Raw genomic sequence first — 16,119 nt, 5'->3', positions numbered from 1 at the left:
AGGTTTGTTCTGGACTGGAGCTTTTAGTAGATGTATTCTTTAATGCTTCTTGCTTACATGGTCGGGAAGGAAAATGTTACTTGCCCAGTAAACATCTGTTCTTGGCATGTAGAGCTGTAGATTCACATGCTTTGCATACTCCTGCCATCTAGTGTTGGGTCCGGACGTTTGCAAGTTGTTTTTCTTTGAAGAAGTCTTTCCAGTCACGAGGTAAGGTGACTCCTCCTTTTGGTGATAGTGCGCATGGGCATCGACTCCATTGTTGGATTGTTCTCCCGCAGAGGGTAAGAATGGAGTTAGTGAGTGTAGAATAGAGCTGTCCATGCGTATGAATGTAAATTGAGAACTACAACAACCACAGGAGACCGGGGATACGGATGGGTGCATGTGAATCTACAATTCTACATGGCAAGAACAGATGTTTACTGGGTAAGCAACATTTTTCATTAGAGGCATGTGAGCTGTAGATCACATACTTTGCATAGACTATATAGCAGTATACTCCCAAAGCGGTGGCTAACCTGTAGTGGTGGTTGTTGTTTGGAACGATGTTTTGAGTACTGCTTGGCCTACATTTGCTTGTTGTCTTGCAAACACATCTACACAGTAGTGTTTGGTGAATGTGTGCGCTGTAGACCATGTTGCTGCCTTACCCATGTCGGCAAGGGGAATATTCCCTAAGAAAGCCACAGTAGCCTCTATTTTGCGAGTAGAATGTGCTCTAGGGGATATTATCTGAGTTCTTTTTGATCTAGCATAACATGTTTGGATACATTTTACAATCCAACTTGCAATACCGGACTTAGATATGGATTGCCTTTTTGTGGTGGAGAAAAAGCAACAAATAGTTGCTTTGTTTTTCGAAATTCTTTGGTTCTTTCTACATAATATGGTGTAGCTAGTCTAATATCAAGTTTGTGTGTAGATCTCGCACTGCTACAGATTCATGTTGAGGAAAGGACACGAGTAACTCAACTGATTGATTGATATGAAAGGCAGAAACTACTTTTGGAAGAAATTTAGGATTGGTTCAAAGAACCACCCTATCTGTGAAGTTGAAAGAAAGGCTCTTGTATAGTTAATGCCTAAAGTTCACCAACTCTCCTTAGTGAGGTTATCGCTATGAGGAAAGCAACCTTCTATGAGAAGAATTGTAACTAACATTTGTGCATTGGTTCAAAAGGTGGACCCATAAGACTTGTAAGGACTATGGTTAAGTTCCACTCTGGTGCAGGGGGAACTCTTGGTGGCATTACCCTTTTTAATCCTTCCATGAAGGTTTTCATCACTGGTACTCCGAATAGAAATAAGTGTTGTCTATTTTGCAGGTATGCGGTTACTGCTGCTAGGTGTAAACAAATGGATGTGTAAGCTAATCCAGACTGCTGTAAATGCAACAGGTAACAAATGATGTTTTGTACAGAGGCTTCAAGTGAATTGATATTGTTATTACAATAGATAACAAACCGTTTCTATTTTGCTGCATAACGTGCTCTAGTAGTAGGGTTTCTAGCGTCTTTGAGAATATTCATACAGTCTGGTGGTAATTGTAAATAACCAAACTCTATGAATTCAGGAGCCAAATCGTTAGGTTGAGTTCTCTGGGAATTGGATGTCTGATTTCTCCATGGCTCTGAGTGAGGAGACTGGGTGTGAGATGTAGCTTTTGATGTGGCACCACTGACAGTTTTAACAGGTAGGTGTACCAAGGTTGACATGCCCATGTGGGGGCTACTAATATCAATGTGAGGGATGTTTCTTTGAGCTTCCGAACCAGTAATGGAATTAGTGGGAGAGGCGGAAAAGCATAGGCAAATATTCCTGACCAATTCATCCATAGAGCATTGCCCCTGGATAGACAATGTGGGGACCTGGATGCAAAGTTTGGCCATTTAGCTTTGTGGACTGTAGCAAATAGGTTTATCTGTGGAAAACCCCATTGTTGAAAGTAGAGAAGAAGAACTTGGGGATGAAGTTCCGACTCATGAACTTGCTGACTGTGACTGCTGAGCAGGTCGGCAATTTTATTGTCTACCCCTTGAAGGTGTTCTGCTAGGAGATACATTTTGTGATGAATTCCCCAATTCCAAATGCTTTGTTTTAAGTGCGTCAGCTGGAGAGAGTGTGTCCCTCCTTGATTCTGCAGGTAATACATCACTGTCATGTTGTCTGTGCGGACTAAAACAGGTTTGCCAAGAAGTTGAGTGTGGAAAGCTTTGAGTGCTAGAAACGCCACTAGAAGTTCCAGGTGGTTGATGTGGAGGCATTTGTGATTGTCTGCTCGCAGCCCTTGTACTGTGTGATGTTGGAGATGAGCATTCCAACCAGTTAAAGATGCATTTTCTGTCAGTACAGTCTGTGGAACCGGGTCTATGAAGAGCTGCCCTTTTGATATGTTTTGAGGCTTCCACCACTGCATAGAGCGATGGTTGCGGCCGTCTACCAACACTAGATCGGTTAATTGACCCTGTGACTGACGCGCTAGACATTCCTGCAGAGGACACATGTGAAGCCTTGTGTGGGGTACGATTGCAATGCAGGATGCCATAATTCCCAGCAGTTGCATAAAAACTCTGGCTGGTAATGTTTGATTGGGTTGAAATTGTAGTATTTTGGCCTGAATATTGTGAATCCTGGCTACATTGGGAGAGGCTAGAGCTTTGAGAGTGTTGAGGGAAGCTCCTAGATAGATTAGATTGTGAAACCTAACTAATGAAGTAGGTGTACATTTGGCTGAGTGTGTAGTATACAGTTCTGGTTAGTGCCCGCTTTCGTCCGCAGTCGTCTAGGTAAGGAAAGACGTGGATACATTGTCTTCTGAGATGAGCATCTACTACTGCGAGACATTTGGTGAACACTCCGGGAGCTATGGTGACGTCAAATGGAAGTACCTTGAACTGGTAATGTTTGCCTGCTATCACCCTTTGCGTGATAGAGATTGCACATCTTGTTGAAGCAAGTGCTGGTGGTCTGTTAACAATTTGTGATATCGAGGTGGAATGTTTGGAGGGTTGTTGGTAAGCTCCAGGCAATAACCATGTTGGATAATTCCAATCACACATTTGTCGGTTGTTATTGATTCCCAAATATGGAGAAAGTGTTGAAGTCTTCCCCCGATAGATGTGGAATAGCTGGAGGGAAGTGTGGGAAAGTTGCTGCTTGTTCGGGGAAGGGGAATTGCGGAGTGTGGTGTTTTTACCTCTGCCCCTTGGACTGTTTTCCCTGTAGCCTCCTCTGAAAAATCCTTTTGTAAAGACTGATTGAGAAGTGTTTTTGTGAGAGGAAGTGTTTTGGTCTGTCCCTGTGGATTTGAGCCCTGCCCTGTAAAAAGAGTGCCGCAAGGAACCCCTGTTAGAGGGAGACTGAAGCTCTCCCATGGATTTTGCTACATCTGTATCTTTTTTCATCTTTTCGAGCACTTAACCTCAGGGCCAAAAAGATGTTTTTTTCAAAGGGTATATTTAGAATGGACTGCTGTACTTCAGGTTTAAACCCTGAGACACGTAGGAAGGCATGTCTTCGGAGTAGGATGCTAGTATTTATCCCTCTAGCTGCGGTATTAGCCGCATCTAGAGCGCAACTAATGAAGGTGTTGCGGGAAATCAGTTTACCTTCCTGAACAAAATCTTGTGCTTTGGCCTTATGCTCATCTGGGAATAACTGTACAAGTTGTTCTATGTCGTCCCAGTGGGCTCTATCATATCTTGCAAGGAGACCTTGGGTGTTGGCAATAGGCCAATGATTAGCTGCTTGCGCAGCTACACGTTTGCCAGAAGCATCACTTTGTTTATACTACTTATCTGGAGGAGGAGCATCCCCAGATGCTTGAGAATCCGCTCGTTTTCGAGCATTGGATACGACTACAGAGTCCTGTGGCAACTGTCCCTTTATAAAAAATAGGGTCTGTTGGGGAAGATTTGTATTTTTTATCCACTCTAGGAGTGAGGATCCTAGCATGTACAGGGTATTTAAAGACGTCGTCTGTGTGCCTTAACATACCTTTAAACATGGGCAGTGTCTGACTGGATTTATGTGTTGCTAGAGTTTCTAAAAGGAAATCTTCTTCTAAGGACTCTTTATGGAGCTCTACCCCATGGTAGTGTGCAGCTCTAGCAATGAGCTCCTGAAATGACAGATTGTTATCCGGTGTTGATGGTCTGGCAGGGTAAAGATCTGAGTCGGTATTCTGTGGAGGATCAATGATATAATTCGTCCAAGGATCTGTTGGTGACTGTGTGTCATCATCATCAGTGTCATCTGCATCATGAGGTAGAGGAGACTGCCTAGGTGCAATGTGTAAGGGATCAAATTGTGGCGGAGAGGGAGGAGGAGGAGATGGTAGTGAGTGGAAAGGACTAGTCCCCACATGTTTCTTCTTCAATGGAATTTTAGGGCTTTCGTCATTAGGACGCTTGTGTTCGGATGGCGGTTTAGCGTGAATATGTCCAGTATCGGGATTAATATCAGTTTTTTCTGTTTCGTATCCAATTTGGGTGGTATAATGCCCATGCTTGAATCTGATTGCGGTACTGTAGTGCTAGAGGCACTCTTCTGGTCTGATTCCACGTGATGTCCTTTGACTACCATCATTGTAATTGACTTTGGTGTTTTACTTTACCATAGCATTAATGTACGATGTCCTGCATATGCCTTGTTTCTCTTGAAGGTTTCTTTCTTGTAATCTTGCAGTCTTACAGTGGGAGCTGTCCTAGAGTAGAACAGCCTTTCAAAGAACAGAACGTGTGGGATGTGCATTTGAAAGCAAGAGAGAGCGAGAGGTGTGGAATGTACTTTTTGGTCTCGAAGTGCAGTGTTATGAGCAGTGGTGCACAAATGTGCATCGTGTTGTACATTGAGAGGTCAAGTATGTGATGCTATAGGCAGTGGTGCACAGATGTGCATTGTGTTGTACATTGGAAAGTATTATGAAGTTCTTACTATTGGCTTTGACATGGCCTCATGTCATCCTGAATTCTGACTCTGCCTTTCTTGAGCTTGTCTGTTCGCACAGACAGGCCCCTAGAGTGTTTGCAAGTTGTTTGGGTTAATCACGTTTAAGGTTGTTTTGTGAGAGATTGTTTAATGTACCCTGGAAGGCTTTCGTACGCTTTAAGATAAAGGCTGGAACATGTGAGAATGTAGAGGGAACGTGGGAACTCGTTTTTCCCTGGAATGCTTGCATGGAACCTGGCCAGTTCCAGGAAGTTTCCTTGGCGCGGAAGGAAAGACTCTTGAGCCTCTGGTGTGTTTTGAGACTATAAAGCTGAGGGTTGTTGACTTAGAAACCGGGATTTTGGAATCCGAATGGGGACCGACGCGTCTACTTCGGTACAGCAGAACCCTGATTGCTGAGGCTCTTCTCCCCGGCTGTAAATCTCCCGGTCTGGAGTGGGCTAAGATGAAGATGCAGTGTTTGCGCCAGGTGAAGTGTGTGAGTTTTGATTATTGCCATTGTGATGTGTGGAAAGTGGCTATGATCATTTGAGGTGTTTTCTTTGTGATGTGTGTGAGTCAGAGTACACATCCAAAGTAATCATTTAATGTATTTAGTGTACATATCTTTCTGATTTCTTGTAGACGTCCAGTATTATTTACTGCTTGCTTATTCATTACAATTATTCATGCATTTAACTGTTGCATTTACCAAGTGTGTTGTTATTGCTTGCATATAAATATATATACACCTCTATACCTCTATATACATTTGAATGTTACTCATTTGATATCTGGAAAAGCCTTTCTGTTAGAGAGCATTGCATAACTAAAACCCCAAGCCTTATTCTAAAAAGAGTCTTTGCATTTTGTAAAGTGAAACCCCTTTCTAGGTGCTGTTGTGTTTTATGTCTTCTTCCTCTTCGTGTATGGGCCATTGTGTGGGGGTGGTAGTATTTTGAAGGCGAGTCAAGACAGGTACTGCATCTGTTTAATTTTCGGCACCGAAGCTTTCGGCGCCGAGCTGGAATGTCCTTTTGGTGCTGAAGATTACGGCTCAGAGGATTCCTTCCTTGGTTTCGTTGTCGAAGGTTTCGGCTCCGAGCCCAATTTATGTTTAGAGCTTGAAAGTTTCGGCTCTGAAGTGGGTTCTGGCTGACTCTCTCCCGAGCCGGTAGGCTTGTCAGAGTGTTTTGGTGCCGAGCCGGAAGGCAGAGCGTTAGAAACCTCTTATCGGTGCCGACCTTGGACTGAAGGCAGAGGTGGTGCTGAAGCCTTAGATCTTCTAGGGACGGTGAAAGGGGGGGGGGGGGGGGTCGTTCTTCCATACTCGCGTCCTCTTGTCCCTGTGGCACATTATTGGCTTTGAGGACAATCTGCAACTCTGCCTCGTAGTACGATGCCGCTTAAGTGTGTTGTTCTTCGGCTGCTGAGACTTCCTCTTGTTGGAGCCCGACGATCAGTTTTCTTTGATCTGAAGGATCAAAATGTGTCAGTCTTTTTCTTTGTGCTCGGGGTACAAGCACAAGTTACACACCTGATGTAGGTCCGTACGCAGATACTTCGCATAGCACATGGGGCAGAAATTGAACGGAGTCCGTTCCATCGACCAGATGCCGGACCGACGCGGAAAGGCAGCCTGCGATAACCTCAATAGAAATTGGAGATTTCTTGATGTCAAGTCAAACTGCGAAGAAAAAGGAACGCGTTCGCAAACAGTGGACAGTGGCTTGCGCACTGAGGGGAACCCGAGGACCGATTCCAAAACGAAGCGCAGCAACAAACGTCTGAACCTGATGAGGGGGGAAAAAACAATCTAACCGTGGAGTCATTGCACATGCGCACTATCACCAAAAGGAGGAGTCACCTTACCTCGTGACTGGAAAGACTTCTTCGAAGAAAAACAACTTGCAAACATCCGGAACCAAGACTAGATGGCAGGAGTATGCAAAGCATGTGATCTACAGCTCCGTGCCTCGAACACCTAATTTATCAAGGCAGATGGTTGTGATAGCCCAGTACAGGTTGAGGAGGGTGTGTTAAGGCTATTAACTTCATTATCCATCTCTGAAGAAGGACCTTTTCACTCCGCATCTGAGAAGGTGCTTGCATTCAAACTTACAGGCTTTTTTTTCTTTCAGACCTGAACTTAAATGGTCTCAATGAGTGAGGTGATGAAGGTCATACTTGCCTGCTGGGATATTCCTCTAGGGCTGGCTACTTTTGGCCGTGTAACTTATTTCCTGAATAAAGTTCTGTGTTGAACATTATCTCTCTTTGGTTGGCCCCTTCCATTAGAGCCAGAGCGCACAATTCCTTGCAGACTGTCATCATGTAAATTTGTTGACAGCCTGGCTGATTGCCATTTGAGTTTTTACTCGTTCTTCAGAACAGGGTTTAATGTTGATCCTATATGCAAGATTCCTGAAAGGGTTTGTGAATTCCTTTCCACTACAACCTCTTAGTTGGACACAGTGGGATTTAATTTTAATTCAGACTCTTCTAATGGTGTCTTCGCGAATGCCTGCTTAAGCTGTTAACCTTTAAAATTATTTACTTACTTATCCTGGATATTTGATGTGTGCTGTATGGAACTAAAAGCCCTGTTTCTTTCAAGTTGCACCATCTTTTCTTCCTAAAGTGATGTAGTCGTGATTTTGATCTGTGCCTTATTTTCAGTTGTTTTTCCCTCTGACACATTGCCATCAATGGCATTGCCCTGGTGACTACCGCTTGCTAGCAGTCAGGCTAAAATGCCTCACTGTGCACTCTTAAGGCAAAAGAGAATGGTTAGAACTTTGCATTCACTGGAATGTATTGGTCTGTAGCATTTGTTGCCATAAATGCATATGCTTTGCATACTTATGCCTTCTAGTGCTGGACAAGAAGGTTGCAAGTTGTTTGAAGAAAAGAAGTCTTCGCGCTCATGACTCCTCCATTAGCCCTCAACACCAGGACAAAGACTCCCCCTCACACTGTTTTTCTCCACCACAGAGTTCGGACATTTTCAGCTTAAGTCTATAACCTCTCTGTTCTTTTCGGTTCTAGTAATCGAGGATCCTCATCCATCGCTAGAAGAAGGAGCTGCTGCATTGGCGAAAGCGTTGTTTTAACTATGAAACACACTGAAGAGTTGTTTGCTCTTAGACTTGAATCGTATTTAAGAATTTTTCTTGAGGTAGGGTATTATGAGGAATCTGTGCTTCCAGTTTTGCCCAAACACTAACAAGAAATATCCTTGGTGGGGACACCATCGGGTATGTAAACTGTGCTTTTCCCCCATTGGGCTAATCATAAAATGTTGTTTCGAGACACATTCTACACTGGGCCCTTTTAACCCAGAGGACATTGAGGGAGGAGAGTGTGAACATGGAAGCCCATTGGATATTCACCTGCTTGAGTTGTGCACTGCTCTGGAAATCCCTGTGCTAGATGGCAGGAGTATGCAACGCAAGTGGATCTGCATTATAAACTTCAAACATATAGTTATAGAGTAAGTAGCATTTCCTTTTTAGTTCTCGCCTACACAGCGCTGCTTAGAGAGACCTCTTGGCATTGCTCAGCACTTTTGCTAAAACTCGTGCATGAAAACAAGCATTGGCATAGCCAATAGGTATCGCCTTTGGGACCTTATAAGTATTTAAGTATGCAGCACAATATCCCTGGTGCAACATCAACTGTTGCATGGCCAAACACTTATAATGTCCCAAAGGAGAGACCTATTGGCTATGCCAATGCTTGTTTTCATTGCAGTCAAAGTCTCTTAAGTTAGACTGGTACAGTGGTAGTCCAATATTTGTCTACTATATAAACAAAGTTCGAGTAGTTGAGGAAGCCAGTAAATAGAACATTTTGATGGACAATATGTGATAGAACAATGGGGTGACCATTAGAGAGTAAGATGATAGTTTGCTTGTAGGGATTGACCTTTTTATGGAGGCACAGCTGAAAACTGGCTTTTAAAGACATGTTGCTGATATGATACAGAAAGGACTGGTTGTAGTCAGTTGTACTTCAGTAGTTGATAATTGGGGAGAGGGGAGCCCTTCAGAGTAATTTTGGCGAGCCATGTTTCTGTCATGATTTGGAGTTACTCTGTTTATGATAACAAACTATATTTTTTGCGGTTCAACTTCAGGTAGACTGTAGACATCCATATCAAGGTTAAGGTATGCTGGGTATTGTTGGCAGGTAACAGTTGGCTGTATAGTTACAGTTCATTGGTGTCGAGAGATGTTTTAATCATTGGGCATGATCTCAAGAGTTCATAACAAGTTAAAGATCCTTGGCATGGAGGAAGGCAGGATGATGCCCCTAGACCAGCTCCAGGGCATTTGCCACGTGTCCAAAACAGAGAGGTAGCATTACCTCCAGGTCAGACATGCACTACTGACTTTTATTGCCATAGGGCCTGAGATCCCAGATGCCACAACGTTGGAATAGGAAGTGCTGGCAGAACCCCTCCACAAGGGAGCTAACTCCTTCCTGTACCGGAAAATAGTAAATAATTCCCTGTGACATCTCCACCGCTGAGGTAGACCTGTGAGACAAATCTGGATTCATTTAAAGACTAGGAGTGGGAGGAGGCGCGTCAGAGTCCCAGAGAGGTGGTAATACGAACAGAGTTCCACCTGGTGCAGCTTTGGGTGTTGCACAAGGCGTACTATGGTAGAACCGCCAAGGCTTGCCTAAGGGGGTGTGAAATGGTGTGGTCCTTCTACCACATTATATGGGCTGTGCAGCAATACAAACATATCGGTAATCCATCCCGGGCAGTATCTCACGGACAATTGGGACCCAGATTGGCAGCTTACCAAAGCAAACCTTACTCAGTATCATAGGCGAGGAGTCCACCACATCCCACCAAAAAAGATGTGGATAGCACTTGGTCTAGTGGTGGTCAGAAGAAACATAGCTACATCATGAGGAGGGGAAGAGGTGCCAAGAATGAAGGAGTGGCACAGAGATATGAACTGGTGTATGCTAGCCAAGAAAACAATCTATGAAAGCAAGAGCTGCTCTAGAAAATGGGTGAAATGTGGTCGGGTTGTTGGGGGCAGTCATCGGGTACTAGGGACTGTTATAAGACAACAACCTGTACTTTGTTCAACCATGGGTTGCTGCCAACTGTGTAATGCTGTGCTGTTTTTATTTTATGTCTCTTGAGTTTCTTAAAATGCTAGTAAAAACAAGTATAAAAACAAAATGATCCTTGGCACCAGTATTAAAGGTCATGGTACAACACTAGTCTCTGCTGCCTGGGAATGTGCATCCAGTTGTCTCTATCTGGACAAATTGCTATCTGTCATAAGCAATAAAAAAGAGACATTTTAGGGCGTTGAGAGGTCTTCAGGTGGTATGATAGCTTTGAGGGGAGTCTTTATGATGATACCCATCAGTGCAGATTTATCTAAGCCCCACAGAAGAGCTGGGTGTCCTGCGATCCTCCGGGGGGTATTAATAATCTAATTTTGTTGTTGCATATCTGCCTCTGTGAGGCTAATATTGGATTGGTATATTCAGCAAATTGTTGTCGGTGACTGTTTTGGAGTTAATGTGCCTTGTGCTCTCATGAATTGTATCAGTAGATTGGATAATAGGGCAGTAGTTGCAGTTTGTCTGGATTAATGTTTATATTTTCAGGGAGGGACTATCTGTCCTTTTTAGTTGATGGGGAAATTCGCCTGTCTGGAGTGTAGTAGTCATTCAATTAAGCTTTATTCGACAGTTGAATCATAAAAGCACAAACAGACATCACACACATAAATTACCTAAAAATATTTAAGACAAGCATTAAATTCAATATTTCAACCATCAATAAGCTAAAATCTATTTAAAACCATATACAGATATTCACAGAGTAAAAATAACACGTATATAAAACCTATGTATGTGTTTCCATCATGAAAGTTAATATTTCATTAAATTTATACTAGTACGATCAATTTCTACAGATTGCCATCGTGTCTCAGTGCTTTAGATCGTAGGCCCCAAGCCCACCCTAGAAATTTGGCCACTGCTATACAGATAGGAGGAGCAGGGTCAGTGCTCAGAATGCGAAGAGCTATTCGATAGTTCCTAGTGCCCAACGATTTACATACAGGTTTTATCCAAGTTTTACGGGGTTGTATGTACTTTGGGCAAAAAAATAGCAAATGTTCTACAGATTCGCATTCCTCAGTGCAGTTATAGCATTTATTACTTTTATTTTGGGTATTTTGCCAATTAGCGGTGAATTCTGCAACCGGAAGGGCACTCACCCGTAGCTGGAAGTATAGCTTGCGGTCAAAAGGCCTCTCTATTATATCCCAGTAGCTTTCGAGTAATGGACTGTTTTTAAGATCAAGAAAGCGACCTGTTAAATGGGAGGAGAGGCCTTGTGTAGTTTCTATCATATAAACCCATTCCCAATAGATAGCTTTCAGTTTGCTCTTAGAAGGGAATTTAGCTTTTTCTGGGTCGTTCCATAGTTCAGACAGACCTATGCTGCGCAGAAGGGATTTGATGCTGCACAACCAAAGAATGTTATGTGATGAATTAGATTTAATTATATCCATGAAGCCGCACTTATAGTGCTCAAGCTCGTCTGTGCACCAAAGGCGACGCCAATATAGCAGTGGGCGAAGCTTGACAAGGTGTGCCAGTGGTTTTTTACCTAAGTCTAACAATAGAGGGCGCAGTGGTGTTCTGGCAGGTAGGCTTGTGATTTTACGCAAGAATGCATTTTCAAGCACTACCAGTTTGTTCAAGTTGCTAAAGCCCCAAAGTTCAGACCCATATAAACATGAACTCAGTACCATTGCACCGTATGCTTCCAGAGCTGGGGAAATTGGTTTAGTATATGATCTATTAAATCTAGTTAAAAGGGCACCTGATTTTTGTTTGTGTGTTAGTATCACTCGGTCCATTTGGGAGTCCCATCGCATATCCTTCTGTAGTGTGATACCAAGATATGTGAAGGAGGTTACCTCCTCCAGGGGTAGATCATTCATAAATATTTTCCCCCCAAATGATTTATGTGCATTGAAGGACATAAATTTGGTCTTTTCGGTATTTACTAACAAACCCCTCTGTTTGCAGAACTCTTCAAAGCGTCCAAGTGCCTTCTGCAGGCCACTTGGGGTCTTGGAGATAATCAGCGTGTCATCCGCAAACATGAGGAGGGGAACTCGTGAACTGGCCAAAACAGGTGCATCGGTGGGGGTCCGTGAGAGAAAGTCAACCACACCGTTGACAAAGAGCGAGAACCGGGTAGGCGCCAAAACGCACCCCTGTCTCACACCCCTGTCAACCGGGAAGTCTTCCGTCACCTCTCCCACTTCCCCCCAGCGGACCCGTGCCACGTTATCCTCATGGAGGCGGATGACTACAGAAAGGAGTTCAGGTGCAAAACCCATCTCCCTCATAACAGCCCAGAGTTTGGTTCGTGGAACCAAATCAAATGCTGCTTTTAGGTCCACGAAAACGGCGTATAATGCACCCTTGGCTAAGATCACTATCTTCCAATATATGATGACAAAGCGGAAGATTTGATCAATTGTGCTTGTCCGCTTGCGAAAACCCGCCTGAGCGGGACTTAAAATGTCCTGTTCTTCGACCCATAGTAGGATCTTGTGTAAGAATAGGCGGGCCACTATCTTCTGGATTGAGTCTATAAGGCTAATTGGCCTATAATTGGCCGCAATAGACTTGTCCCCCTTTTTAAATACGGGTACTATTTCAGCTCCCTTCCAAGAGGCGGGGATGTCGGCACCCTGAGCAATTGCATTAGCAAGGCGCAGAATGTATCTGCACCATAGGTACCTATCACTGATGAACACGTCAGCAGGAATTCCATCCATCCCGGGGGCTTTACCCTTAATAACTTTGTCTAGTCCATTTGGAGGATGTTATGAATACATCTAAATAGTGATTTAATGAATGAGACGAGTATGGTATCATTGTTGTGACACTCGTGAGTTTGCATGGCTGAAGGTGGAGTCACTGGTCAGACGTTTGAAGAAGGTAAGTGTACGTTGTTGGAGATGGCCTTTTTGAGGGCTGTGTTTCGTCTGATAGTGTTAATTTCATTAAAGAAATAGTGTTTGAAGTAATTTGACGTTTTTGAGAGATGAATCTTATGGTATGTTTGATTAAATGGACTGATGCAATGTTTGTCTGCCTTTAGAAGACGCTTGCATTTGTTGACGTAGGTGAAATTGTAAATGTAGGTGTAGTGTGTGCCAGAAGGTTTGAACGTTTTGGGTTCTTTGGGGAATTGTTCCAGAATTTTCAAGTATTCTAGTTATCCGCTAATGAGGCACAGAACGTGCCTGTTGATCAGACACATGGTGGTGCTAGGCAACACCTCTACCTATATAGCTATGTACCAGGTCATAGATTTCTAATTGAAGCGCAGAACAAGATTCTAGTCTTATCTTGCAATGATTTAAGATCTTTTGGCCAGGAGTGTTTTGGAAGCCAGTGGTTCTTTGTTCCATATATCAGGACTCTTTAGTCACAAAGATAGATGCTTTGTAGCATGGGAGCTTATGGATTCCCATATGTTTCCAGTAACAAAAACTTGCACTTCTTGTTTTCTCATAAGATGTTAATATTGACATTTCTGTTTTCACACTGTGTGACTATGTCTCAAAGCGTGACTAACATTTTAATTGTTATGTCATATATATTCGTTCTTGTTCAATGCATATCTGCCAGTGGAATAGCCTCGTAGGACTTAGTTGCCCCTTTCTATGCCTTCCAAGCAGACCTGGTGTATGATATGCTGATCATTGTTTTTAATAGGATTTATATATAGTGCCACAGGAATAGTGTGTTGAGTTTCAGAATATACTGGATTTGGTTGTCCACGCTCTGTATTTGGTGGAATGCACTTTGTGTGTTGGAGAGTGAATCATTTCCATCTGCTTGACCTTTCACTCTGCGTGGTGGCATGAATCCGTGGTGTAGGTGAGATGTTTTGTTGTTTGTTGCTTTTTTAAGTGATGTATTGTCCTCTATGTTGAAATAATCATTTTTGTTTGGCGCGAGGTGTTGAGATTGCTGAATTGCTAAAGGACATTGATACACAGCAAAACTAGTCAAATGGTTAACTAACCGCGAAGGCATCCTGAAAATAATAGGTTTGCTTATCCTGATACTGAGTCCAATTTTGGGTGCAGCTTTATGATCGTGGCACTTGTGAAGGCTCACAAAGAAATAAAAACTCCATTCTTGCGAATCCCAGTCAATCCCCCCACCACAACCTTTAATTTTGAATATATATTTTCAGTGGGCATTTACCTACAGGACATTCATCAGACTGCTTTGTTTGATGTATTGTTGCACACATAACGCTCCAATCTTCACATTCCTTTCCAGGGTTGAGGATAAAGTTGGTGTGGCCGATCTCATGTTGATCCCCCGGTACCTACCAGAAGTGACTATTGGAGCCTATGAAAGTGACAAAGCCTACTATCAATTTCAAAAGGTAAGAAAAGAGTATTGTGAAGTTGCCCTAGGATAGAACCTCCCATCGTTTTACTCTATACTTTTCTTACTCGAGCCTGACGATTTGCAATGCTTTCCTGTGCACCAGTCCCTACCTTTGCTCCTGTATCATAAGTCCAACACCCTCCTCATATGTCTGTCCCCAACTCTCTTTAACTGGGGGCTGCAGACTAAAGAGTCAAGTATTTGCCAGCGTTTTGTCACTTTCCATACCCTTTTTGTTAGCTTATACTTCATCGCTGATATACACAGGAAATAATTGCCACCAAGTGAATTAAGAGTGCATTTTCTCTTTTACCTTCTCTAGATTCCCGGGAGAAAATATGCCCCTGGCTTCAACGCAGATATCGGTGACAAGATGATTTGGTTAAAATAAATTCGAGAATATGTTCCAGAGAGTGATGGAAGGCCTCCTTTTTATTACTGAAGAACTTCACTGGCTCTGTAACTGGAGCACGCTACTCGGACCACTCCTGTCTGGACTTTCAAAAGTGTGATAAAGAACACTTCACATAACATGATTGTTATTTAATGGAATATCTCTCCTGCTAAACCTACAATTCATGGCAGCCCTTTTCTTTCGGTATTCACAGACTCTGGCAGCCATTTTGTTGGATTGGGGGCCTACTTGGCGAGGTAGATTGTCTCTCTGGAATTGGTCACACTTGCCATGAGCTCATGGAGACAGTTGATATCTGCACAACTGTGCTCCAGTTTTGTGTGACTCCTACTAGGCTTGGAGTGAAATCTCTTGCTCAAAGTTTATCCCTTATGCAACAGTTAATAAAATGATGCTTGTAAGGTATGGGGAGTCTGGTTTTGTTACATGTGCAGTTGGAACATGTCTGCCTGGAACAAAAACAGGTGAGTGTTCTTGAAAAGAAAATCACAGCAGTTAGTCACAGGGATGTGGTTTTTGTTGCTATAGTTAAGCCCACTGCATTCTATGAATTTATCTGTGCGTTTCTTAGCCTGTGCTTGGTCGCATACCAGTGGATTATGAGCCAAAATCTGCGTTAATGGGGAAAGCATCAGCTACCCCTTTATGATGGAATTGGTCAAGCAGCATTGAATGCACTCAGTTTTCAGGAGAACACTCAGTTCTACAACGTTTTAGAAGTGCAGGTTTTATTTTCAGCATTTGCATTACTTATTTTAGTAATAATTATATTTTTATGCCAGTAGACCATACACATTTTTGTTGTGTACCTCACACATTTTACCACTGAATATTAACTGCTGGTTAATGGTATTCACATTTGAAGCTGTATGCAGAAATGTCAGACGGAGATGATGTCACAGAGCACCCACCTTTAGTGCACACTTTCTGATCTCATTGTGGCTGGGGCAAATTTGCTGTGCTCACAATAGACTAGCCTAGTCTTCAGCACAAAGATGGAAATACCATCGCCTTGTAGTCATAGGGAGGAGACCTAGGCAATAAGAAGAGGTGCAAGGATTGAGTGTCGGGTCATTAATCACTATTTAACGTCTCAGTGTACCAGCGTTGAATTGTCTCCCTTGGGCTGTTCAGTTAAGAGCACTAGTTAGACACATAAGATCAACATTGAGGACGTTAAATGAAGTATGTAAAACTACAGTACGAATAATAAGTAACTGATGAGTTCAGAACAAATAGGAAGTGTTAAAGAGAACAAACCATGGTGATACTAGAGAAGGACAAAGTCAATACAG

General features: G+C 43.0%; 1 protein-coding gene across 1 annotated transcript in view; it reads left to right on the top strand.

Moving 5' to 3' along the window:
* NDUFA10 (NADH:ubiquinone oxidoreductase subunit A10) overlaps positions 1–15,229 on the top strand; it is a 145,455-nt gene extending 130,226 nt beyond the window's left edge. The window contains exons 9-10 of the mRNA XM_085645142.1: positions 14,296–14,404; positions 14,732–15,229. Of these exons, the coding sequence (XP_085501268.1) occupies positions 14,296–14,404; positions 14,732–14,800 (178 nt within the window). The 3' untranslated portion in view covers positions 14,801–15,229. The remainder of the gene's footprint in view (positions 1–14,295; positions 14,405–14,731) is intronic.
* The last annotated feature ends 890 nt before the right edge of the window (positions 15,230–16,119 follow it).

This window comes from Triturus cristatus, chromosome 3_1, assembly GCF_964204655.1.
Source record: "Triturus cristatus chromosome 3_1, aTriCri1.1, whole genome shotgun sequence".
Classification (NCBI taxonomy): domain Eukaryota; kingdom Metazoa; phylum Chordata; class Amphibia; order Caudata; family Salamandridae; genus Triturus; species Triturus cristatus.
Note: the sequence above shows the minus strand (reverse complement) of the source record. Positions and strands in the feature narration are given on the sequence as shown.